This window comes from Typopeltis vanoorti, chromosome 7 (genome assembly GCF_054136105.1).
Source record: "Typopeltis vanoorti isolate ZY-2024b chromosome 7, IOZ_Tvanoo_1.0, whole genome shotgun sequence".
In the NCBI taxonomy this organism is placed as follows: Eukaryota; Metazoa; Arthropoda; class Arachnida; order Uropygi; family Thelyphonidae; genus Typopeltis; species Typopeltis vanoorti.
In genome coordinates this window covers 154,850,833-154,876,500 of record NC_143555.1, presented here as the reverse complement: position 1 = coordinate 154,876,500, position 25,668 = coordinate 154,850,833, and the positions used below count along the sequence as shown (strand labels likewise).

Here is a 25,668-nt window from a genome sequence, read left to right as displayed (position 1 = left end):
CATATTGAAAAGAATAACATGTAAGAAAGTTTTAAAGCGAATAAAAGTTGAGCAGCTCTCAGATGTGAACTGTAGACTAAAATACAGAAAGATTATTGAAAAGAAAATGAAAGAGTTTGAGAACAGGAATCAAACCTTGGAGATTCAGTGGCAAACTCTGAAGAAAACAATGCTTGATTCTGCCAGAGAGGCATGTGGTGAGGTTGTGTGCAAGGATAAAAAAATTAGAACTCCCTGGTGGACACAGGAAGTTAAAGAGGCAGTGAAGAAAAAGAAGAAAGCATATCAAAAGTTCCTGGCAAATAAGTCAGCTTTTACTCTTACAGAATACAGAGACAAATGTAAGAAAGCTAAACAGTGTGTAAAACTAGCTAAACAAAAGTCATGGGAGGACTTTGGCAAGAATATAGAAAATAAATATCAAGAAGGTGGAAAAATATTCTGGAGATTGTTGAAGAAGCTTAGGAATGGAGGAAAGAGTGCTGTAAAAGGAATTAGAGATGATAAAGGTGTAATGAAAACAGGAGAAAAAGATATCCTTGAAGTATGGAGTAATTACTTTGAAAAACTGCTAAATGAAACAAGCAGTGATGACAGCACAGTGATAAAAAACACTGACCAGGCATGCAGTCAGGAATACATATAAATACCTGAAGTAGAAAAAGCCATCAAAGGCTTGAAATGTGGAAAGGCAGCAGGAGTAGATGATATTCAACCAGAAATGCTGAAGTATGGTGGTATAAAAGTCTTACAGTGGCTGCACTGCATAGTTCAGAAAGCCTGGACAGAGAGACGAATTCCCGATGATTGGAGTAGAGCTCTCATAGTACCCATATATAAAAAGGGAAATAAAACTGAATGTGAGAATTACAGAGGTATTTCCCTACTGAGTGTTCCTAGCAAGATCTATGCAAGTATACTTGAGAAACGGTTGAGAAGAATTGTGGAAGAAAAGCTTGGTGAAGAACAAGCTGGATTCAGGCCAAATAGAGGCTGTCAGGATCAGATCTTCACTTTACGACAAATAGTCGAAAAAGCATGGGAATATAACAAAGATCTGTATTTAAGTTTTGTCGATTTGGAAAAGGCAAATGACAAGGTGCCAAGAGAGAAGCTATTCAATACGCTGCAGTTATATAGTGTCAATGGGGCATTATATCAAGCAATACTTAGTCTTTATTTGAGTTGTAAGTCAGCAGTTAGAATTGAAGGAAGTACAGGAAGATGGTTTAATGTTAAATCTGGTGTGAGACAAGGATGTACATTATCCCTTCTGTTATTCATTATCTATATGGATCACATTATGAAGGAAAGTGGTATTAAACCTGATATCAAAATTGGAGATGTTAATGTCAGCTCTTTGCTTTATGCGGATGATATTATACTTCTAAATATATCCGCTACAAGTCTGCAAGATTCTCTGACTAAATTGAATAGCTGTTGTAATAGATATGGTATGAAGGTCAGCAATAAAAAGACAAAGACAATGAAAATAGGCAGAATCATTGAAAATGTCAACTGTGTTGTGAATGGAGAACCTGTGGAACAAGTAAAACATTTCAGCTACTTAGGCACGATTTTTACTGAAGATGGTAAATTAAATATAGAAATAGACAACAGAATCAGCAAAGCTGGTATGGTGGGAAGTCAATTGAATAAATTCATATGGAATAAGAAAGAAATTAGTCGGAACACTAAATTAGCTGTATACAAGACGGTGTTCAAACCAGTTTTAACTTATGGATCTGAGAGCTGGGTCAGATGTAAAACACTTGACAGACTAGAGACCGCAGATATGAGAGTCCTGAGAAAGATTAGAGGGGTGAACAGATGGCATCAATGGCAATATCATATTAAAAATGAGGATATTAGGAAAGAACTTGACATTGTCAGCATCCAGGAATGCGTTAGCAGAGCTAATCTCAGGTGGTATGGTCACTTAAATAGAATGGGAGAGGAAAGATTAGCAAAACAAGTGTTCTCTGCCAGGTTGGCAGGAAAACGACCCAGAGAAAGACCAAGATATAGGTGGACTGATACGGTACAAAGTGCCTTAGACGATAGAAATATAAGATCTGATAATGTTGGAGTCTTGACAAGTAACAGACTGATTTGAAGGAAAATTGTAGATAGGAAGTTAGTAATGATGTAATTTTTTCATGTAGTACTGTCATATCCTGTACACCCCTTGAGGGTACATGGCAGGAATTTGATGATGATGATGATGATGAAGTGTATTAACAAAGAAAAGTAGTTCAAGCTGCATTTGATACTGAAAAATTAAAAAAACAAGAGGAAAGTTTACTTTGGAGATAAAGAACAGATTCAATGCATTAGAAACAGAGTAAAATCAAGATCAAGATGCAATAGAAAACGAAAAAGTAGAAGAATATTGGAAAAACTTCAGGAACACCTACAACGAAGTTGCTGAAGATGAAATTGGTAAATGAAGAAAAAAGAAAAACAAAGAATGGTTAACTGCAGAAACTTGGAAGATCATCAAAGACAGAACAAAGATTAAATTATTAATGAATAATACAAATTCAGAACGATTATATAAGGTATATAGCAATTGTCATAATGAACTAAATAAAAGTGTAAAGTGCTGCAAGAGCCAACAAGTGAAAATATACCAATGAATTAGCAAAAGAAGTGCAACATGCTGCAGAAAAAAATGGACAAATTAGAAAACTTTATCAGATTATGAAACAAATCAATGGTAACAAAAAAGCAACTCATTCCTCCATTAGAGACAAATAAAGAAAGTTATTGATGACTGACTCCAGAACTGAAGCAAGATGGAGGGAACATTTTGATGAAACCTTGAATGTAAAAGTAGATACAGGGTCTCAACATGTGCAAAATATTACAACTAGTGTAATAGTCACTTTGAACATTTCCAAAGACAAGATTTCGTTCAGTGAAGTCAAAGATGCCCTGAGGACACTAAAATCTAACAAACCATGCAGAAATGACAATATCGATGCTGAAATGTTAAAAGTTGATATTAACGCAACTAATACCAAATTACAAAGGTTATATAATGAAATATGGAAGACAGAAAAAATTCATCGCTAATAGAAAGATGTAGTAATTATAAAAATTCCAAAACAAGGAGATCTGGCCAAGTGCAAAAATTAGAGAAAAATAAGTCTGCTTTCAATTCCTGCAAGAGTTTTTACAAAAATTTTAATTAACAGATTAAAAAAAGGAAATCAAAAACTTATTAAGAGAAACAAGCAGGTTTCCGGACTGGTTGTGGAACCATCCAACAAATATTCGCTCTTAGAAACATAATCGAACAATGTATAGAATTTCAAGCCTCACTCTTTCTAAACTTCATCGATTTTAGTAAAGCATTCAACTCAGTAGATAGAGAGAAACTTTGGAAAATATTAGAAGAATACAGAATACCTTATAAATTTCTCAACATTATCAAGAATATGTATAATGGCGGTAAGTCTTGAGTGGAAGTAGATGGAAAACTTACAGACTTCTTTATCACAGAAACTGGAGTTAGGCAGGGATGTGTTCTATCTAGTGTATTATTTATAATCTTAATTGATTGGATTATGAAAAATCAATTAATCATCAAAAGATAGGAATACATTGGAAAACTTTACATCTACACTGGAAGACCTTGGTTTTGCTGATGACATAGTGCTCCTGTCCTCTAAGTCAGGGGTTCTCAACCTTTTCCAGTGGTGGACCACTATATTTAATTCAAGATATTAGTTGTACCAGTAAGGCAGTGGCTCACATACCACCAGTGGTATGCGTACCATAGGTTGAGAATCCCTGCTCTAAGTTAAATGAAGCTAAAAACCGATGACTTTGCTCGTTGCACAAAAACTGTGGGTCTTCATATAAACAAGAAAAAAACCAAGGTCCTGCAAATAAATAAAAAAATCAAATAAAGAAACGATAGAAGACACTGATACTTTTATATACATCAGATCAATAATAAATAAACAAGTCGGCACCGACGAAGACATTTTACAAAGAATTACTAAAGCACAAAACTATTTCAAGTTATTAAATAAATTATGGAAAGCATCAAATATTACAATTAAAGTAAAATTAATATTTATAAATCTATTGTGTGAGCAGTACTGCTATATGGCTCTGAAACTTGGAAACTTACCAAGGCACAAGTAATAAATTGGATATTTTCCAAAACAAATGTTTAATAAGAATTTTAAAAATTTTCTGGCCTAATACAACCAATAACGAGGAACTTTTAAAGAAAACTTTCTCCAAGTCAACAGATGAAGAGATTTGCCTAAGTAGATAGAAAGCTGTGGGACTGGATGGTATTTCACCTTGAGTTTTGAGAGAATGTGCTAAAGAACTGACAGCTCCTTTGACCTGGCTTTTCAATGAAAGTCAGGCTATGGGAAAGGTGCCCAGGGAATAGAAGAAAGGTAAGATAGTGCCATTGCATAAGGGCGGTAGCAGACTGGAAGTGTGTAATTATAGGACAGTTTGTGTGTCATCAGTAGTTGTTAAGATCTTGGAGAAATTAGTGAGGGACAGTATACAGCATTGGGCAGATGAGGGTGATGTTATTTGTGAGAGTCAACATGGATTTGTGAAGGGGTGCTCTTGTTTTAGTAATATGCTAGCCTTTTATAATAAAGTTACAAGAGCAGTAGATGAGGGAAAAGTATATACTGCCATTTTCTTGGATTTAGCAAAAGCATTTGACAGGGTGCCACATGATAAGCTGATATTTAAGTTGCAGCATGGGTTTGGATGTCAGGTTGGTCAACTGGATTCAGGATTGGCTGTTCGATAGGTATCAGAGAATTGTGTATGGTTGCAGTTTCAAGGAGGCAGAGGGTTACAAGCAGGGTCCCACAGGGCACAGTACTGTCACCATTATTTAACCTTTATATCAATGACATCGTCAGTGGATTGCAGGGGAATATTCAGTTGTTTGAAGATGATATGAAGCAGGGAAGGGTTATTAGTAATAGTGCAGATGTGGTAGCCCTGCAAATCAATGGAACGCTGCATACTCTATTGGAAAAGCTATGCTGGAGGAAGTAGGGGAGACAAGAGATCTGGGGTTGATGATTGATAGAAACCTGAAATTTAGGGGACATATTGCAAAGGTGGTGAAGGTAACACAGAGGATTGATGCCATAATGAGAATGATGCTGACCTGTAGAGATAAAAGAGTTATCATTCCGTTGTATAAGACCCTGATCAGACCACACTTAGACTACTGTTCTCAGATTTGGTCCCCAGGATTTATTTGAAGGAGATAAATTAACTGTGGAAAGGGTACAAAGGCAGATAACAAATATCGTTTCAGGACTGTACAATGTTAGTTATGAGGATCGGCTGAGGGAATGTGGACTGCAGAGTTTGGTGAATAAAAGAAGGAGAGGTGATATGATTGAGACTTTTAAACTGTTGAGAAGTGGTTACAGGGTTGACACTGGGGACTTTTCTTTTGCTTGGTTGAATAGAGGGAAGGAGTGATGACAAGGAGCCATCCCTGGAAGTTACAAAAGGAAACTGTGAGCAAGAGAGGAGGAGTGGTTTCTTTGCATGGAGGATGGTTGAACCGTGGAATGCATTGCCTGATAGAGTGGTGAGAGCAAGAATGGTCAATGAGTATAAGGAGTGGTATGATAGACTTTGTGTTTAATAGGAAGGACCTCTCGCAATGAGTCTTCTGACTCCATGGAGGCCTGAATAATAATAATATAAACTTTTGATTCAATATTTTTTGAATAATGACTCCACACATGTAAGAGAAAACTAAATATAATTTATTACTCCTATATATTTCGCTCAATATATCATGAACTTCTTTCAGGGAGAAGACAGAAAAACTAGTAATGACATTTAAAGAATGAGTCATACAGCACGGATATAATAACACGTGTCTTGGTCACAGCTGTCCAACAGGAGGAAACACCACTAGAGTTTGGAGACATGGGAATAGATGTATAATTAATTAATTTTAAATAGTAAAGAAATAAAAATATAAAAAATTATAAACATATATGGGTAGTCCTGATTATTTTATCGAGCATTTAGAGGATCAGATTTCTAATATCATTTCTCCTCAACCTCGCATTTGGCTATGCTTTGTGGATAACATCTTTGCAATCTGGTCTCACTCTGAAACAGAACTACTTTAGTTTCTGAATTAAATCAACTTCTTATATACTCGCATCAAGATCACTATTGAATGAGAATCTAACAACAATCCTTCCTTTTAGGATACTTTAATACATCATAATTTTGTTGGTAATATTGAATTTTCTGTTTACAGGAAGCCATCCTTTACAGGCTGATATATCCACATCTTCATATCATAATCCTTCACAAAAAGTAGGTATTATCAAAAGCCTTGTACACTGAGCATGCACAATTTGTTCTTCTGTGTCTCTTCTATTAGAAATAGTAGTAAATAAAATAAAGATAACTCTATTACTTAATGGACAGAGCAAGACTTGATACAAAAAACATGATAATTATCATCCCTCTTTCAGACTGCAATCTGATGTTAAAAAGATCAGCATACCATATCTTAAAGGAACATCTGAATAAATATCAATGATCCTTTGCAGATATAATCTGTACACCATCTTCAAACCAACCCAGAAGTTGTCATCTTTCTTACCCTTATTAAAGATACATTATCACTTTTATCCTTTCCTAGTGTTTATCAAATACCCTGTTCTTGCCATCTGTTACTTTGGACAGCCTGACTGTTCCGCTACTATTAGAATCAAAGAATTTCAAGATTGTATAATATTTTTGGATTCTGAAGGTTCAGGCTTTACTTCTCATGTCATCAACACTAGACACAGAGTTCACTGGAACCATACCAAGATCGTCTATTTTTTGAATTGTGTGAAGCCCTATGCCATCCTAATTTTAATTGGACAGACTCTATGCCAATTTCTAAGTTTCAGGAAGTGACTGCTGTTAATTGTTTATAATATTTTATATTTTTATTTATTTATTATTTTTAAATTAATTAATTATACATTTATTCCCATGTCTCTGAACTCTAATAGTGTTTCATCCTACTGGACAGCTGTGACTGAGACATGTGAGATTATACCCATGGTGTATGACTCGTTCTTGTATTCAGAATTTAAATGTTTTTACCAGTTTTTCTGTCAGAAAGAAGCTCATGATGTATTGAGCAAAATATATAGGAGTAATAAATTATATTTAGTAAAATAAAGAGCCAAAAGGCTTCACTTTGACAATGCAAAATTATATAAATTAAGTGGATATTAAATCCAACATCATTTCAAAGCTGAATACAGAAACTATAAAAGTTTCGTGCAAAAATTGACCAGAGAATTTATGGGAATACACTCGCTGCCATAGGAGGGAATATACGGGCACTCACTGCCATACTAGTAGTATGGGAGTGAGTGTATTCCTATTATCAAATTCACTTTTAATATTTTTGAACATTTAAGGGTACAAATATATACTGGTACCATAAATAATTTTAAATTAAATTGACAATAAATGTGAATGTGATTTGTGAAGCAAATCCCAAACAGTAAACAATTATCATTAAAGTATGTGCATCTCTATTGCCTCTTTTCTGTGACCTGACATTTCATACAGTCATAACAGAAAATAATGTTATAAAGTGAGAAGTCTACTGTATAGAGAAAGAATGGCCTAAGAAACAAGGCACCTCATTGGAGAAATACTTCAGATCTAGTAGACAAGCTTAATTGTTGAATGTTATTTTTCTATTTTTTACAGTATTGAGGGCAAGAACAGTTGTTGCCCAAACATGGAGCAACAGTGTACTAAGGTTGTTGAAATACTTGAATATCTGTAATTTTTGTAAAATAAGGTACATATTTCTAAAACATGGAGGGTAGAGATGTGTCAATAACATTTCTGAACATACCATCTTCAGATAAATTCTTCAACGTGTATTCTCCACTTAATATATTACTTTGTCTTCTGAGTGAATCTCCAAAAGGATGCATTCCTCCTGATAAAACATAATAAAATACACACCCCAGAGAAAATATATCTACAGCACAAGTCTGGAAGAGAAAAAAAATCATAATAATCATTATATTAGAAACATTTCTTGAAAAATTTCAACATAATCATAACAGAGGTTAAAAAATACTTAAAAATGTTACAAATACCAAAAGAATGGTTTAATTAAAGTTTAATCCATATTTTTTTAAGTTACTTCTTAAATAGCTTGCTAAATGCAATAACACCTAGTCATACCATAATCATAATAAACAAAGAAATTAAGACAACTGTTCCATAATACAGTTTTAGCTATATACAATTTATAGAATTTATATAAATTTATAGCTATATCTATATATAATTTATAGGATTTGTTTTCATCATAACATATTACTAACAGAATCACTTACATTAATTAAATGTCTTTATTTGTAAAATTTTTAGCTGTTTCATATCCACTGTCAACGCAATTATACGAAAACACACAAAAAAGAGAAAAACAATCAAATTGAAAACACATGATATTATGTGCACTATCAGGAGAATAGCTCCACCTGCATTAATAGATATCCAAAATAAATTACAATAAAATAATTAAGTTAATAAATCATTTTTAAATATACAAATAAATGAATTACAAATTAAGCAACGCATGAATGGCGAGTATTAGTCAGTATAACTTCCCAAAACTAAAAAAGTTTTAGGCAATCGTTTTTGTTCAGATTTGGGTTTGTGAATGTGAGCCTCACAGCTTTGTTTGTACAGTCTTTCCAGAAGAAAATAACTTTGGTGTAATACTTTGGTTTTGTTCCACTGAATACTGTAAGAATGCTATGAAACAGCCAAAAATTTTACAAATAAAGACACTTAAATTAATGTAAGAGATTTTGTTAGTAATATGTTATGATGAATTCTTCCTCTTATGTCTCAATTTTTGAACAATTTGTTTGCTTGACAGAGAACATATTTTTGAATTAACATCTGTGTTAGGAAAAAATCTAATAAAGAGAGAAAAATGTATAAATAGATTCATTTTTCTAAAACATTTCAGGAGAGCTCAGTTGATTCCAACTTGCTGCAAAATTAAAGAAGTTTTTCACTCGCATCAAGTATATCACATTTACAGACATGTAAGTTTTTCATTGCTAATTAATCAGATCGAAAGAAACTTATTTTTTCATCAATTGTAATATTGGTTCTATTACAAGTGAATTATCTAATATATTATCTGTTTGAAGAATTTGATACTCTTTGCAAGATTCCTTCAAATAATAATAATAATCTTGTTACAAGATTTCTCAGCTAATAAAGTTTTTCTGTTAGTTAAAACAGCATCCTATTCAGAAGTTTTAATGACTATTGATTAATAAAAATACATGTATTAATAACCAGTTTGACTCCTAAAAAACTCTAATATTTCAGGCTACCCTCTATCTAATGATGAAATATCAGTATTACCCAAAGGATTAGACTATGCAGTAGCTACATTCCAATCATGGACTTCATGTATAATATAAAGGCTTTGTAACAGGTCATATAATTTAGGCAGTAAAATCAGATTTCAAGCAGTGTATATTTTATTTAAATCAATATCTCCTGAGGAAAATCTCTCTCTCTCTTTAAAAAAAAAAAAATCCAACCCTTATTTTCACTGAAATGTAATTATAACATAGTTATTAAGGCTGACAAAGGTCGAGCAGTTGTAGTTCATGATAAGAACAATTATTTTAGAAAACTTAATCTTCTATTTTGAGATCATTCTACGTACAAAAGCTTGACAGAGACAGAACTCAATCACAAATTAATAAACTTAACAATCTCTTGAACAAAGTTCATTCCTGGGATGAAGAAACAGTAAAAAAGCTAAAAGTTCACCAAGACTGTATGCTAAATTACATAAAGAAAATGTGCTATTAAAACCTATTGTGAACTGCATTGGATGTCTGACTTCATTATTATCAACAGCTTTCTTCAGTCCACTGCTGGACGAATACCTCTTCAAGAGTCTTTCATTTTAGCCGGTCTTGTGCATCTCTCCACCATAAATTTCACTAATATCTTGTTGCTTCATCATTCCATCTTACCACTGATCTACCTACCTGGTTTTCGATAACCAGAAACATTTTCATCACATGTCCTGTTCAGTGCCATATGTTGCCATTTATTACTATGGAAAAGTCAATTACTTTCGTTTGCTTCCTTATCCAAGTGTTATTCTTTTTATATAACTGGGTTATTTCCAAAATGGCTCTTCCCATGTTTCTCTGAGTTGCTTTCAGTTTCTCTAGGTGTTTTTTTAGTCAGACTCCAGGTTTCACTACCATAGGTCATTGTTAGGAGTACACACTAGTTGTAACAGTGGTGTTGCTAGAGCTTTTGCCACCCCTCTCAATACACACCAAAAATACTGCAAAAAGTGAAACGACGTATAGGGTAAGGTTTAAAGTCCCCCCCCCACCTCTAGCTACGCCACTGGGTTGTAGATCTTTCTTTTTAGGTACTACAGTAAATTGCTTTTAAATATCTCTCTACAATGGTTAAAAGCTTTCTTTCCATTCTGCTATTATTTTAAGCAATTGAAACCATAAACTTGATAATGAAATTTCATTATCAAGTTTACGTTGTTTGTAATTTTTATTTATTTAATATTTTTTTTAATATCTGATCCACACACAAAAGGACACAAGTCCAACAGCACATCAGTGCCATGTGTGGGCAAGAGGAATAAAAGAAAGAAGGAGTCTGTTCACACTTTGCTTGAACAGCTGGGTGTTGTGATCTTCGGGGAATGAAGAATGGGGGAAGCTGTTTCAAAGGACAGAAGTAGATGGAATGAAAGAGGAGACAGTGAAGTTGGTTTGGTGAGTTTTAAGATGAACTGTAAAAGGGTGTTGATTAGCAGTGGCTCTTGTTTTAATAATTTTGTAGGAGAGTGGAGGGATGATAATGGCCAATTCAGCAGAGCACTGTTCATGAAAGTATCTGTAGAAGAGATACAAGGCAGAAACTGAACATTTGTGAGAGAGAGAGAGACTGAAATGGGTATGTGAGGGTGAGATCATTAATTAGTCAGATTGCCCTCCTCTGGATCGAATCAAGCAATCTTAGCAAGGATTTTGGTGCTCCACCTCAAATATGGGAGCAATGTTCCATGGCTGGGCAGATTTGAGCTTTGCATAGAATAAGGTGTGAAGTACTGTCTTGTGTGAAAAAGTACACTAAGTTTTTTAGTGACTGCAGAAGCTATATATATAACTGAGTGTGTATATATACACACACACACTTAGTATTACTGAAGGTAAGGGGAGATACTTTCAGTGGGATATAACCAGGAGATCTGAATTGAGGTCACTGGACATCTTGAGGATTCTAATGCTTGAGGAATTAAAGGTTTGTCGAATGAAAAGGAGGAATAGAGTGTACTGTTTAGCAAAGCTATGGATAGTGTTAGATCCTGAATGAAGGAATCTTGCAAAGAAATCATTCATTCAGAATCTAACATACTAAACTTAATAACAAAGAGAAATACCTGCACATCAGCTGAAATCAAAAGTGAAACTTCTTCACTTTATGTATAAAATTGCAATTTTTATCTTATGTTCCATGTATTTTAATCTGTTGTGATTATACTAAGATTGAATTAGAGAATGTTTTAAAGGAGGAATTCTGTTAATATTGATTTAAGCCTCACTTTAGCTGATTAGAGTGATTGTGAGTCACCAGATAGAGATTAAATATAATTCTTAGAAAGTATACTACTACATGTGTCCAGCGTAACGCCGGCAGCAGTAACTTACATGGAACGTATGTCGATGCGTATTCTGTGAATCTAAGAGCATAACAGCATCGGGAGAGCAAGGGATAAACCAAAGGGGAGAAAAGATATAGGTCGTGTGCAAAGAGGACTGATAAAAAAAGATGGTGCTCGAACAAAGAACATAAGGGGACGAGCACCGTATTGGAACTCTGTCTTGTCTTATCGTTTTCCTGCTTGGTGGTTTGGAAGTTAATGGGTAGTTTGCGTGGGGGGGGGATGAGGTCTGTGCTAAGATGTTGGATGTTAGACTAAGATGAGAAGTAGGATTATGGAGTAGGATTCTACGCAGAGCTGAAGGTAAAATTTCCAGTCCTAGCAGAATCAAGCCATAAACCAAAGGGGAGAAAAGATATAGGTCGTGTGCAAAGGGGACTGAGAAAAAAGACTATAATATTGCTAGAGAGAAGATTATTTGCAAATGTAAATTAAGAACATTTTTCTAAAGAACTTTATGAATAGTCTCTAATTAGAAAGTTAACTTCCCTTGAGAGTAAGAAGAATTGTTTGGAAGAGATCTTTTGTGTTGTTTGTGATAGAGTTAACTTAACGAGATTAGAATTGTGGAATTATAGTAACTGAGTAACATAAGAATGTTTGCTTGTTTTTTTATATGAATAGCACTGCAGAAAGGAAATTTAGCTTTATCATTTGCAATCTATCCCAATTTTCAATTACAGTGTTTTACGATGCTTCATAAGCTTTGATTTGATTTAGAATATGTTAACCTCTTAACTCGAGTCTTTTTATTTAGTATTGAATCAAATTGAGTGTATGAATTTTTTGTAGATATTCCAATCAACATGTCATATTTACCTAAACCTGAGTCATGCCTGATTACGATTCTAAACTACTACTTATAAAAATAGACCTATTTTGGCGGGAAGGAATTAGAAAGTTATATAATTATAGATTTAGGTCACGACTGCAATAATCTGAATCTATACGGCAGTGTTAAAATAGATCATTGTGTAAGAACGCCTCAGAATCTAGTATTGTCTCCCTAAGTAAGGATCTTTTCTACTATAGGATACTGGCTGGCGCAGCATAAAATAAATTTGTCAGTATCTGAAGAGGAAACAATCCTAGATATAAGTATATTAAGCCTGATATCTGAAGAAGTAAAATAGCGATAGAAAGATAGAATAGGAAGATATAAAGCAGTAAAATATAGAGAAAGTAACGATCTAATAATAGAACAGCCGGAAGGATTTTAATTGAATAAAGTTTTAAATAAGAAAGGATATAATCAAGTAACAACTACTTAAATATAAACGAAGAAATATAAGAGAAAAGTAAAGAAGAAAGGATTTATCAAGTAAACAAACAAATTAAGCATAAAATAAGAAAAACACCTATTTAACAATGGCGCAGCCAACAGGATGTGGCCAATAGACAGGAAGTAACTAGACGTACACGTGGTGCTGAAAGACGCTAGAAAAAGTTCGGTAAAGTAAAATTACTCTATTTTGTGTATAATATTCCTTAGAAGAGAGAAGATTATTTGCAAATGTAAATTAAGAACATTTTTCTAAAGAACTTTATAGACAGTCTCTAATTAGAAAGTTAACCTCCCTTGAGAGTAAGAAGAATTGTTTGGAAGAGATCTTTCGTGTAGGAGATCTGAATTAAGGTCACTGGACACTTGATTCTAATGCTTGAGCAATTAAAGGTTTGTCGAATGAAAAGGAGGAAATAGAGTGGACTGTTTAGCAAAGCTATGGATAGGATTGGAAATCTGAGAGAGCAGGTCATTTATATACAAGAGAAAGAGAGTAGGTGAAAGAACAGAACCCTGGTGTACACCTGCACTAGTAGGGAAATCTGAGGAGAGTAGACCTTCCACCATGACGTAGTGGGCGATCAGTACAGTTGGTCGATCCAGTTGCAGAATGAGGAAGGCAGACCATAGGATGGCTGTTTGTTAAGTAGGCCTTTGTGACAAACCCAATCAAATGGCTTTGAAGTGTCAAGGGTAACCATGTGGGTTTCTCCAAATTTTTCCATGGCTTGAGTCCAGAGGTGGGTGGTGAAGGCAAGAAGATCAGCTGTAGATCATGAGTAGAGGAATCCATACTGCTGGTCACTGACTACTTGGTATGATTCTAGGGTAGTTCAAGAGTTGTTTGTTGATGACAGGCTCCATAATTTTAGAGAGAAAACAGAAGGGAGAGCAATTGAATGGTAGTTCATTGGTTGACTTTTATCACGTATCTTTGGGATGGACTGAAGTGGACCTGCTTCCATGTTGTAGGGTAAATGCCAGTTGAATAGGATAGAATGAAGAGGCGATACATGATACGTGCTGGATCTAGGGCACAATTTTTTAACACAACAGGTGGGATATCATCAGGACCAGATGCTTTGTTTGTGCTCAGGTTATTGAGGATTCTTTGGATTTCTTTTTCTTCATGTCTCCCAATAGAAGACTATGGGAAACATGAAGTGAGCCATTCTTGGTGAAGTGGAAGGGAACTTTGTCCAGGTCATCAGTGCAGGAATTGGAAGAGAAGAGTGATGCAAGTAAGTTAGGCTTGTCTTTAGGTGAAGTAACTACAGTACCATCTTCTGGTCCCTGGCCAAGGCCAGGGACCAGAAGGAGCGATTGCCATTTGAGCAGGATACGAGTTTGCAGCATTTCGCCCTTTCAAAGTCTGACCTAGACTTGGTGATGATTCTTTCACAATGGTTGTGAACTGCAGTGTAGGCAGAGTGGATAGCTGGAGTTTTGGCCTTGAGCCATTCACGGTAAGCAGAAATTTTTTCTTTTACAGCATTGGCAAACTTTTTTTGAGAACCAAGGCTTGGAGGATGGTGGCTGAGAATTTGGAGCAGAATAAGGGATGAAAGCCTTCATTCCTGTGAGGTTGATTTCTGTTATTTGGTCTGAGCAGAGTTTGAATTAGAATAACTGAAGCAGTAGTCAGATCATGGGAAGGAGGAATAGAAGTAATGGAGGTCTTCCTAATTGGCACCCTTGTAGTGCTAAAGGACTCAAGACTGTGAACTGGTGGGTGAAGGTTGTTCTGTGGCAAAAGAGAAGTATGAATTTGTGGTCCAAGTTAAAAAGAGGAGAATTGACACAACAGTATACCTGGAAGAGGAGCTTGTTAGAGAAGAGATCAAGTGTGTTGGCAAAAAATTGAAAGGGGTTGTCAGGTATTCTGGTTGATAATCATCACACATGATGATCTAAGATAGGTCATTGCTGATTGCAAACACCTCAGCATTCCTGCCTGTTTGGTCAGTGAAATTGGAGAAAGGGAGCCAATGTGAGTTGTGGACACTGAAGTCCCCAAGAAGGATGACCTCGGTATTGGGTATTTTGATTGCAGAAAGTCAAGCTTTAGAGAGAGAGATAGCTGAATAGGTCAGAGTGGTTGATGGAGTTTGGAGAGAGCATATATGAAAAGAGCAAGTTGATTTGGTAGGGAAATTTCAAGCCAAAGCAGATTGAACAGTGGGTATTCAAGGATGTGCCATTGCGAATGCACAAGTGATGCCCTTCTGGCAGAAGGAGCTGTGCAATGTTTAGTTTGAGTAGTTGAGGTTGCCAATTGGGAGGTTCTCATAGGAACAGTACTTCTGGTTTAGATGACTATAGGTGGTGGTATTGCATGTCATTTATATTGCTGTTTAGAACCATGGATGTTGGTGAAGCGGATATGGAATTTTTTTTTTTTTTTTCTGGAAAAAATTAATGTTGGTGGGTTGCTTGATTTGATTTTTGATGTTTTTTTGCAGGTGTTTTTTTTTTTTTTTTGTGAGCATCCGTAGCTCATTCATCATAGACAAAATCTTTTGGTTGGAAAGCCTGGGTTCAATTCCTGTCAGTGATGTGAAGAACCTTTATCTGGCATCTTTCGACGAAAGGTGAGTTAGTCGGTCTCATATGGAGGTAGGGGTTTTTTTCAGCCGGAAACTTGGGATTTCATCCCCCAGAACAGGCAAGCCAGTGCTGTGAACACACACATCTACAGACATAGGACACACCGAGAGGCACAGAGTCAACCACCTTATCCTCAAGACAGTTGCAAGAATAAAAAACCTTGACACCATAAAAAAGATAGTAGAGGAGGATTAAGAAAGAAAGAAAGAAAGGATTATGTTTTATTTTTTATGAATTTTTTGAACTATTTTTGAGAACTGCAGTAAGATCGCATTTCTTTGGGATGTGGTTCACTGTATTTTGTAAGGAAGAGCAAGTGAGGCATGCAGTGAGGAGTGGCAGACTTGCAAACATGCTGCCCACACAGAGGGAACCCAATCTCCTATCCATACATGGCCTTGATAGTTCCCCCTGCAGCCACAATATTTGTTCTCCATCCAGTCACGAACTGGCAAAATACATGGCTGCAGTATTTGATATGGCTGATCGGAAAGCCTCCAGATACGACTTACTGGTTCAGTTCTGTGTACTATCCAGTGGCTGGCCTGTGGAAACGTTTTACTGCTGCACCCTCGAATGGAGGATGATTCTGGCCTCATGAAGTGAGATTGGTATGTCATCGACATACCCATCACTCCCTCCACTGCTTGTGGTGGGAAGAGTGTGTATGTGTGTGTGTGTGGGGGAAGAAACCAGAACCCTTGCTATAGCAACTAGATATGGCTGCAGCCATTTCAGGTCTCTAATAAGCAAGGTGGTGGTATTTCGTCACGTGATGAAACACTTCTAGGTGGTAGATGTCTTTTATCATCCGGTGAAATACCAACAGGCATTTCCTCCAACTAGGGAATATATAGTTGATTTGTCCCGGATATTTGTATGAATTCACTATTTCTATCCATCTTTGATTTATTTCAATTTGTTTTCATTCTGAAGTATTTCCACTATACATTATTTTTGATTTATCCAATTTATTTGTAGGCCTATATCCAGACTTACTTTATTTAAATCAACCATCATGTGTTCTAGTTCTTTTGGATAAAAATATTTGGAAAATTGATATTGCTATTAGAATGATACCATCAGCGAATTGTAGATTGCTTAAGTATTCTCATCATTATTCAGACCTTTAATATTAATTATTTACACAAAAAATCCATTGCAAACAATGGATTGATTAAGACTTTCCAAAATCTTAGAAAGATAGACAGTCATTCTGATTCAACTTTGGACGATGAAGCAAGGCTTCAGCACTCTCTTTAAACAAATGCTTAAATCTGTACTGACAAAGATGTGGTAGGCATGTTTCAGAAGAAAGAATATTGTGGTTTGTGTCTATACCATCTTGAGTAAAGCCAGATTTCCTGTTGCAAATATATCACTGATGTTTTTGTATTTCCTTTTCTTTTGAGCACCCAGTTTGTACGAAGTAAGATAGATGGCAGTCACAAGGAACTTGGTATACACCAGGGAGAAACATCAGTGAGCATTTACCTTTTGAAGAAAGGAAACACGTTGATAGTTTATTGATAGGTATAAAAGTAGCCACTAAATTGCATTTGGGGATGAGGAAGCGGTGGAAAGATTCAGAGTGACTTGTGGAATTTTCTCTATGAGGATAGATTGTGTGCGTGTGTGTGTGGATTACAGAAGTTGGTTGATAGGAGAAAAAGGGGAGATATGATAGAAACATTAAAATTTCTTAAACGAGTCAAACAGATGTGTAGTCCTTTCTGAGAAGCTATTTAATTTCATATATCGTTTGATATTTAAGAGTTCTTCCTGTAATTGATGAGGAGTAGATGCTACATTCTTCAGCAGTCCACATATCATCCATCTCAAAAGAGGGGAATTATAAAATCTTTATTTCAACGTGCTAACACTTCGTTTTACTCCTCATCAATTACAGGAAGAACTTTTAAATATCAAACAATATATGAAATCAAATAGCTTCTCAGAAAGGACTACACAACATCTGTTGACTCCAACAAACCTAACCTAAATAACAAGGAAACAGTACATTGAGTTCCAATCCCATACATTTCAGGCATTTGTTTCTTTAAATCTTTCCTCAATCATTCTGATAAGTGCTCATACCATTTAAATAGCTCTGCTCACACATTCCGGAATGAAAAGTCATTATTTATTCTCCTAATTTTCTCAGAAATCTCATATTTGTGGTCTCCAGTCTTTGATTAACTGTTTTATTTCTAATCAACTTCTCAAATCTATGTGGTAAAACTGCTTTGAACCATATATCCAAATAGCAGCATGATGCAGGTTTTTTCTCATAGCTATTGAAAGGGACTTTTGCCCAACCCTGTTTACTCCTTTTTTGTAATCAATGGCCCTATTGAATCACAATCCCAGAAAAAGCCAATCTCCTGGCTTCTTACTTTTTCTCCAGTTCTTGCACTGATAATCATGATAAATATTCTCCTTACAATTGCAAACATGCAATTCTGAAAACATGCCTTGCATGTTTTCAGAATTTCCCAGAAAGAGATAAGAATAATCTTGTCAAAAATAAATATCAAAACTCTTCCAATTCTGATGGTATATCTCTAACTATTTTGAAGGTCTGTGGTTTCAGAGTTCATTCCTGTCATCCACCGAATTCACATTCTCTCCGATTTATATTCCGCTTGTATCATCCCTGCATCTTGTAAATAAGCCCACATTCAATATATTCCTGAGAAGGGCAATAAATCCTTACCATCAAATTTGTCTATTCTTTCTAAAGTAATGGAGAATATCATCAGGGCCACCACAAGAAGGTGTGCAAGTTGTGTGACACACAAAGGAATCATAAAAGGGGAATGCAAAATTAAGTTTTAAAAATCATTTCTCCATTCCGAACTCCATCTCAGTTTTCACTTCTTCTGAAACAAGTGTCGTATATGAATTCAGAGAAATTATACATATCGCACAATCTGAAACTATTAGCGCCACTGATAGTTTCAGACTGCTCAGTTTCAGATAGACTCAGCTCAGTCTAACAAGTACGAGCTGAGTCTTCTTCTATGCAGATACAAATCAATACGCTTCTGTCTTTCTATTGGTTCTCTAAGTAGTCATCTGAACATGATATTCAATCACTGAAATACTGGAACATTCATAATAACTTTTGTAATGGCTAGGTGAAGGATTTCATTACTGTACTGATGATGATTGGAGCTCTGTGCTGTTGCAGTATCTGTGAAGTATAGTCCGATTTTCAAGAACAGTAAGAAAAAAATATACAAGCTTTTTTTTTTGTTCTGATAAATCTGTTTGAACATTTATATTTATTTAAAATTTTTTTGTACATTTTTATCAAGGTGATGCCAAAAAAACTTTTTGTACAAAGGTGCCTTGCATGTCAGCAGCAGTACTGAATACCATTAGCAGTCAAATTGCATGCTAACATTGCAGCACTAATGCTGGGAAAATAAGGCTGAAGAAAGGCAACCAAGGTCAAACCTAGAGTCCTAAATGGCATCCCATAATTGGCTAAATTGGGTGGTCCTGGCCGTTGGGCTGAAGATATGAAAATGAGTGCTTCCTGAATTTGGGACAGTTTCATGCACCCAAATTATTATTACATTATTATTATTAGACACCTCCAGGGATTCCAAAGACTCATTGAGGGAGGGCACCTGCTCTACAACTCTGTCTCCACCACCCAATCCACTAACTGACTGCAACTACACCAACGCCATCTACTGCCAACCACCACTATTTCCATAGACAATCACAAACATCCATGCCCATGGCGGGATTCGAACCCACAGCCCTTTAGCTGGAGAGCAGATACGCTAACCACTTGGCCAGTCAGGTTGCCTAAAATTTGTTGAGGTTTGGAAAGTTTTTTTAGGGCTGAGGCAGATTCAAGGAATAGCCTCCCATATTTGTATTTGCCGCAGTGCAATAGAGTGGCCTTCTTCAACATATCCTGTGGTGGGTGTCCAAAGCATGGTCAGCAAGATCAGAGTGGTTGTAATTGTGGAACTGGATGTAGTCCATGTGTTCAGAAATTCTGATATAGGCTGTCCTGCCTGTTTGGCTGTAGTAGGACAGTATGCAACTGCAAGACACTTGGCCACCACAAAAAGTTCCCTTGGTCGGGGAACTTTTTACCTATTACCCCAAAATATATTTATTTACGCCGACGTTACCCCCTTGATTTGAAAGGGAGAAAATCATAGGTTATTTAAATTCAAAAGGTTTATTGAATCTATTTATACGGAGAATACAATTATAAATATAAAAAGTATAAAATAAATGCAATAAAATAAATTAATATCCCAATTATGAAACAAAAGGATTTCTTTGAAAATGTTTTCACTGCAGGTTTTGGAGAAATTATGTTGTTTCATTTTTGATACAATAACATCAAAATTGGGGCATTTTGATGTCAGAGCAATTTGGATACTGTCTTTGGGGTCCAATTGATTTCTCTGCTTTGCTTTCATGTTCATTAGAGTGGAAAATCCTTGTTAGCAAAGGTAAGTTGTTGCAAAAGGCAGCAACTTTTTGACTGCCTCCTCATGTGCAATTTTGAAAGCCTTTGCAGCTATTGACATCCAAAAATATGACAGATATGCTCTGTTTTCAAATTCAATATGTGCTTCATTATTGGATCGAAGTTGAAGAAGTGCCTCTGCCAACCCTTGAGGCTCTTCTAGTGCATCAGCAATTTCACATTTAAAGGGATCTACAACCCAAATGACAGTATGTGAATCAAGATCTGGAAAGTAATCAGAGAACTGCTCTTTAAGTTTGGTAAGATACCTTATAACTGTATCCTTGATGTCGTCAAAAGTAATATTTTCACAATCTTCCAAAAACAAAGCTAACTTTGAAAAGGCAGCTATCTTGTTTTGTTCTGCTTTCTGTCTCCAATATAAAAGCTCTGATCCAAACGCTGAAATCTTTTCTCTGGCTGAAATTATATTGATGTTTTTTCCTTGCAATTCTTTGTTCAATACATTCACATACTCAAAAATATCAGCTAAATATGCGAGATGTGCAACCCATGAGGAGTTTGTAAACTTATCTGCGAGAACATGCTTTTGATCAACCATAAAAATTTCAAGTTCAGTTTTGAGCGTCCACACTCTGTTCAGAACATTTCCACGTGAGAGCCACCTCACTTCTGTATGATAAAGTAGGTCTGTATATTCAGACTCACCATCTTTACATAATTCATGAAATAGTTGCGTGTTTAGTGCATGTCCTTTGACAACATTGATAACCTTGATAACATCATGCATGACGGCTTCCAGTGCAGGTTCCAAATGTTTCACAAGCAGTGCCTGGCGATGGATCATACAGTGGTTAACTTCAATTTTTGGATTATTTTCTCTTGCCAAAGCCGAAAAACCACTTACATGACCCAACATAGCTGGAGTTCCATCAACAGACACAGCAATGCAGTCTTCCCACTTTAAATTAACGTTATTCAAGTATTCATTAACTTTATTGAAGACATCAATTCCACAAGATCACAACTCGAGAGGAGAACAAAACAACAATTCCTCTTCAATTGCATGTAAACCTTTGTAGCAAACATACACCATCAGTTGCGAATTACTACTGACATCTATAGTCTCATCAAGCTGAATAGCAAAGCATTTACTCTCTTTTATTGAAGAAATAACTTGTTCCCTCACATTTTCTGCTAAAATAGAAATTCTTTCTTTCACAACTTTTGCAGACAAGGGCACTGAATTTAGTTTCATGGCTTCTTTCTGACCACACATAATCTCTGCCATTTTCAAAGCTGCTGGTTTAACCAATTCCTCACCAATAGTATATGGTTTCTTGTTTCGGGCAATCAACCAGGCCACTTCAAAGCTAGCCTTTGATGAAACTGAATGTTGATCGAATCTACCTCTCAAGTTGCTGTCCAGTCTTTGTCTTTTGACAGACATTTCCAAATTTACAACGTATTCCTGCAGTTTGGAAGACAGATGTGGGTGCAAATTATCCAAGTGTTTCTTCAATTGACTCTTTTTGAAAGATTCTGCAGTCAGTACTTTCAAACAGACAACACACTGTGGTTTCATTATTCCTTTGTCTTCTATTTGTATAAACCATAATTGAGGAACTCTTCCTGGTATATTCTTTTTCTAGTTGATGTCATCTGAAGGGTAAAAAAGACTGATTGAATTTTAGTTTTTTAAAGTTCATTTAAATTTATAATAATTTAATTGGTAAACATGGCACTAAGACATGTCCTCAAGATGAAGGCAGTATTTAATTATTTTATTGACCATCGAAAATTAATCGAGCAAGGAGAAAATATATTAATCAAATTATCAAATCATCTTATACTTAAAATAGAACTATTGAAATAAATTAAATTAAATAACTACTTAAATCGACTTAAACAAAGCAAAAACACGTGTCAAAAAATAACGTTTAGGCGGGTAATAGACAACTGACAAATAATATCTGTTTAGCCCTTTGACAACGCCTTAGCAACCAAATTGTTTGGAGTTCAACATGGCGTGACATCTCCTAAACATGTATATTACATTGGTCAGATGCAGTGTTACCAGAAGAAAAATTTCTGTCGTAACAAGGAATGCGCTTTTTGTATAATTTTATTTATGTCTATTGAGTCCTCATTACCCCCAAGAATTTCATTTTTACCCCGGTTTGCCGACCCCTGGTCTAGGGAATGTGACTGGGTTCTTGGTGGAGCTGATAAGGGATGACAATTTTTTATGTGGTCTGTAAGTAGTTGTAAGATTGTATTTCTTCAAGATTATTGATGATTATTAATTTTGAAAAATAACCCCATATTGTTGGTTGTGTGTGTGTAGGGAGAGGGGGGGAACTGCTGATGAATGTATCTACCAGTGTATGTGGGGGTTTTCTGTAAATGGAGAATGCCAGGGATCCACCAGTCTGATGTCTAATCAGAATATTGGGAGACTTGTCGTTTTCCTTTTCTAAGGTAAACTGGATTCTGGAGTGTTAATTGTTTAGAAGTTAAGAAAATATTGCCAATATCCAGGTCATGTGGCCAAATGGAGAACACATCATCTTCATAACATAGTCAAAAAGTGGGTTTACGTGGGACAGAGTTTAAGACTTTTCTTCAAAGGTCCCCATGAAGAAGTTGTCCAGGGATGTAAAAAGTGGAGAACCCATGGCTGTCCCCTCTATATGTCTGTAAAATTTTTCTTGCCAAAAAGAATAGGCAAGAGTTCATGGTGAGTGGGATATTAGCAAATAGTGACAAGACATCAAAACTGACCATTATGTTAGTACGGTGGAGTGCGAGATTTCCTCAGACTTAGCAGGTGTTTACCTTGCAGTTGCAAACTGTCCTACTATGGCCAAACAGGCAAGGCAGCCAATATCAGAATTTCTGAACACATGGACTACATCCAGTTCCACCATTACAGCCAACTCTGGACTGGCTGACCATGTTCTGGACACCCACCACAGGATATGCTGGAAGAAGGCCACTCTATTGCACTGCAGCAAATACAAATGTGAGAGGCTATTCTTTGAATCTACCTGTCCTGAGAAACTCTCCAAAACTCAACAAATTCGGGTGTATGAGATTACCCTGGAAACTGAATGAGATTGAGGATCAGATTAACAAGGGTGGGAGAAACAGATTTTTTGCTCAGAGAGTGCTGAATAAGTGGAATGAGTTGCCAGAGTCAGTTGTGAGTACTTTGTTGGTGAATTAAAGTGATGTATAACAGGAATTTACAAATGTTAATGGATTTCATGGAATTGCTTGTGCAACACAATCTTCTTCTTCTGCAGCTAGTCCCACTTAAGTATGGTCGCTGTTTGTGGTGAGTCTCCTGCACATCCTCCTGTCTTAAGCTGTAACCACATCCAAGTTCTTCATTCTCAAGTCCTCCTCGACCAGCTCCCCCAATCTCTTCTTTGGCCACCCACTTCTTCCTTGCACATCCATCTGCATGACCCTTCTTCCCACATATTCATTCGTCCTCCTCATCACATGACCAAACTATCTCGACTTTGCCTCCTATATCTTCGTTCCTAAGTTCATAACTTCCACCGTTCCCCTCACATAGTCATTTCTCACATGATCTTTTCTGGTCACACCGCACATCGACCTAAACCTTCTCATCTCTGTTACCTCCATCCTGCTGATGGTTTTTTACCTCAGGACCACAGTTTCCATAGCATACGTCATAGGTGGTATCACTATTGTCCTGTAGATTTTGCCTTTTACATTGATCGGCACCCTCTTATTGCATAGCACTCCAGCCATCTCTCTCTCTCTCTCCAGTTCCTCCATCCTTGCTATCTTTGGCAAGATGATGGAAAAGTTTTGAGAGAAACTTTTCCATCATCTGCCATAACCCAAAGATAGCATCTGTTGTTGATCGACCAGGAATGAAGCCAAATTGCTCCTTTGCAATCTCCACCTCCTCCTCAATCTTCCATCAAGAACCCTTTCTAGAATTTTCATTGTGTGGGATATCAACTTTATTCCTCTGTAATTCTTACAGTCTTGTGCATCCCCTTTACCCTTGTAGATGGGGGACAAGAGTACTTTCCCTCTACTCCTCTGTTTTATTTTCCTGTTGGCAAACTTTTATGAACAGCTCCCACAGCAGGTCAATTCCCTCTTCCTCAGTGCCTTCCATGCCTTCACTGGATACCTGTCAGGGCCCACAGATTTTCCATTAATCATCCTCTTCATAGCCTCCTTCATTTCCACTCTACTGATGTTCTACACATCCCCTCATAAGGCTGCCCATCTTCTCTGTGAGTCCTCGCATTTTCCTCATTCAACACTTCAAAGTATATTCTCCATCTGTTTCTTATATCCACATCCCTCCTTAATACTCTTCCTCCAGAGGATTTTGATCTGCCTCACATGTAAGATATCCTTTGATGCCTTATTTCTACATATTGCTAATCGATAAATTTTTCTCTGTCGTTCCTTCCTTTGTTTCTAATTGATCATAAAGATCTTGATATGCCATGGCCTTCACCTGAGCAACAACTCTCTTGGCTTTTTGCTTTCTCTCTCTCTTTCTATACTCCTCTTCCACTCTCGACTCTTCCCATTTGCTTTGCCTTCCTCTTAGCTGTCACTGCTTCTTGTACATTACTATGAAGAGTTTAGGAGGGCCATAATTGCAAATGACTTTATGTGCAGGTTATGCAGATGGTGTGGAGTGGAGTTTGTGGACGCATGGAGTGAGTTTGATGGGCGAAACAATTTGTACAAGATGGATGGCTTATATTTCAATGGATTTGGTGTGTGAAGATTGGAAAAAGTGTTGCTGAGTGAAGTGAGAGTGGATGTGCAAAATCAGGGAAACTAGAACTATTAATGAGGGGAGGAAGTGGATATGCAGACATCAGTGAGGCAGTTGAGAGTAAGAATGTATATAATGTGTCCGAGCCAGTACGAAGGACAAAAAATCAGAATGGGATAGTTAGTATAACGCATCAAGATAGGGGTGGGACAAATGGACCTCTGCATTTCATGTATACTAATGCCAGGAGTATTAGGAACATGAAGGAAGAATTTTTGGCCTTGGTTGGCTCTTCCTGGCCATAGGTTATTGGCATTAGTGGGATAGAATGTGTTTGTTCAGGAGGGACAGAGAGAATAAAATGGGGGAAGTAGTGTTATTGATGATAGCTGATGTAACTGCAGCCAAGGAGAATAGAAGTTGTATTGCAGGATAGTGAAAAGAGCTCATTTGAGGCAATTTGGTGTGAGACTAACAGAACAAAATGTACAGCTGGGTACTGCTATAGACCAGGTGATGGAATAGATTGTGGAGATGGTATGCATAGACAAATTGATGAAATGCATGGAAGGAGGGTAATTATTATGGGGGATTTCAACTATGGTAAAATCGATTGGAAGGAGGAGAGGACACATGTGAGGAAGGAACTGGATTTTATTCAGTTACTAAGGGATAACTAACTGAGACAGCATGTAATGGAAAATACTAGGGGTTGGAGAGTG

The 25,668-nt window shown here is 36.3% G+C and overlaps 1 protein-coding gene across 3 annotated transcripts in view; it reads right to left on the bottom strand.

Moving 5' to 3' along the window:
- Positions 1–25,668, bottom strand: part of LOC150105228 (serine/threonine-protein kinase/endoribonuclease IRE1-like) — a 543,187-nt gene that overhangs the window by 107,411 nt on the left and 410,108 nt on the right. For all 3 annotated transcript variants that reach the window (XM_090396205.1, XM_090396206.1, XM_090396207.1), the window contains one exon: positions 7,910–8,051. In XM_090396205.1, coding sequence (XP_090252331.1) covers positions 7,910–8,051 — 142 coding nt within the window. The remainder of the gene's footprint in view (positions 1–7,909; positions 8,052–25,668) is intronic.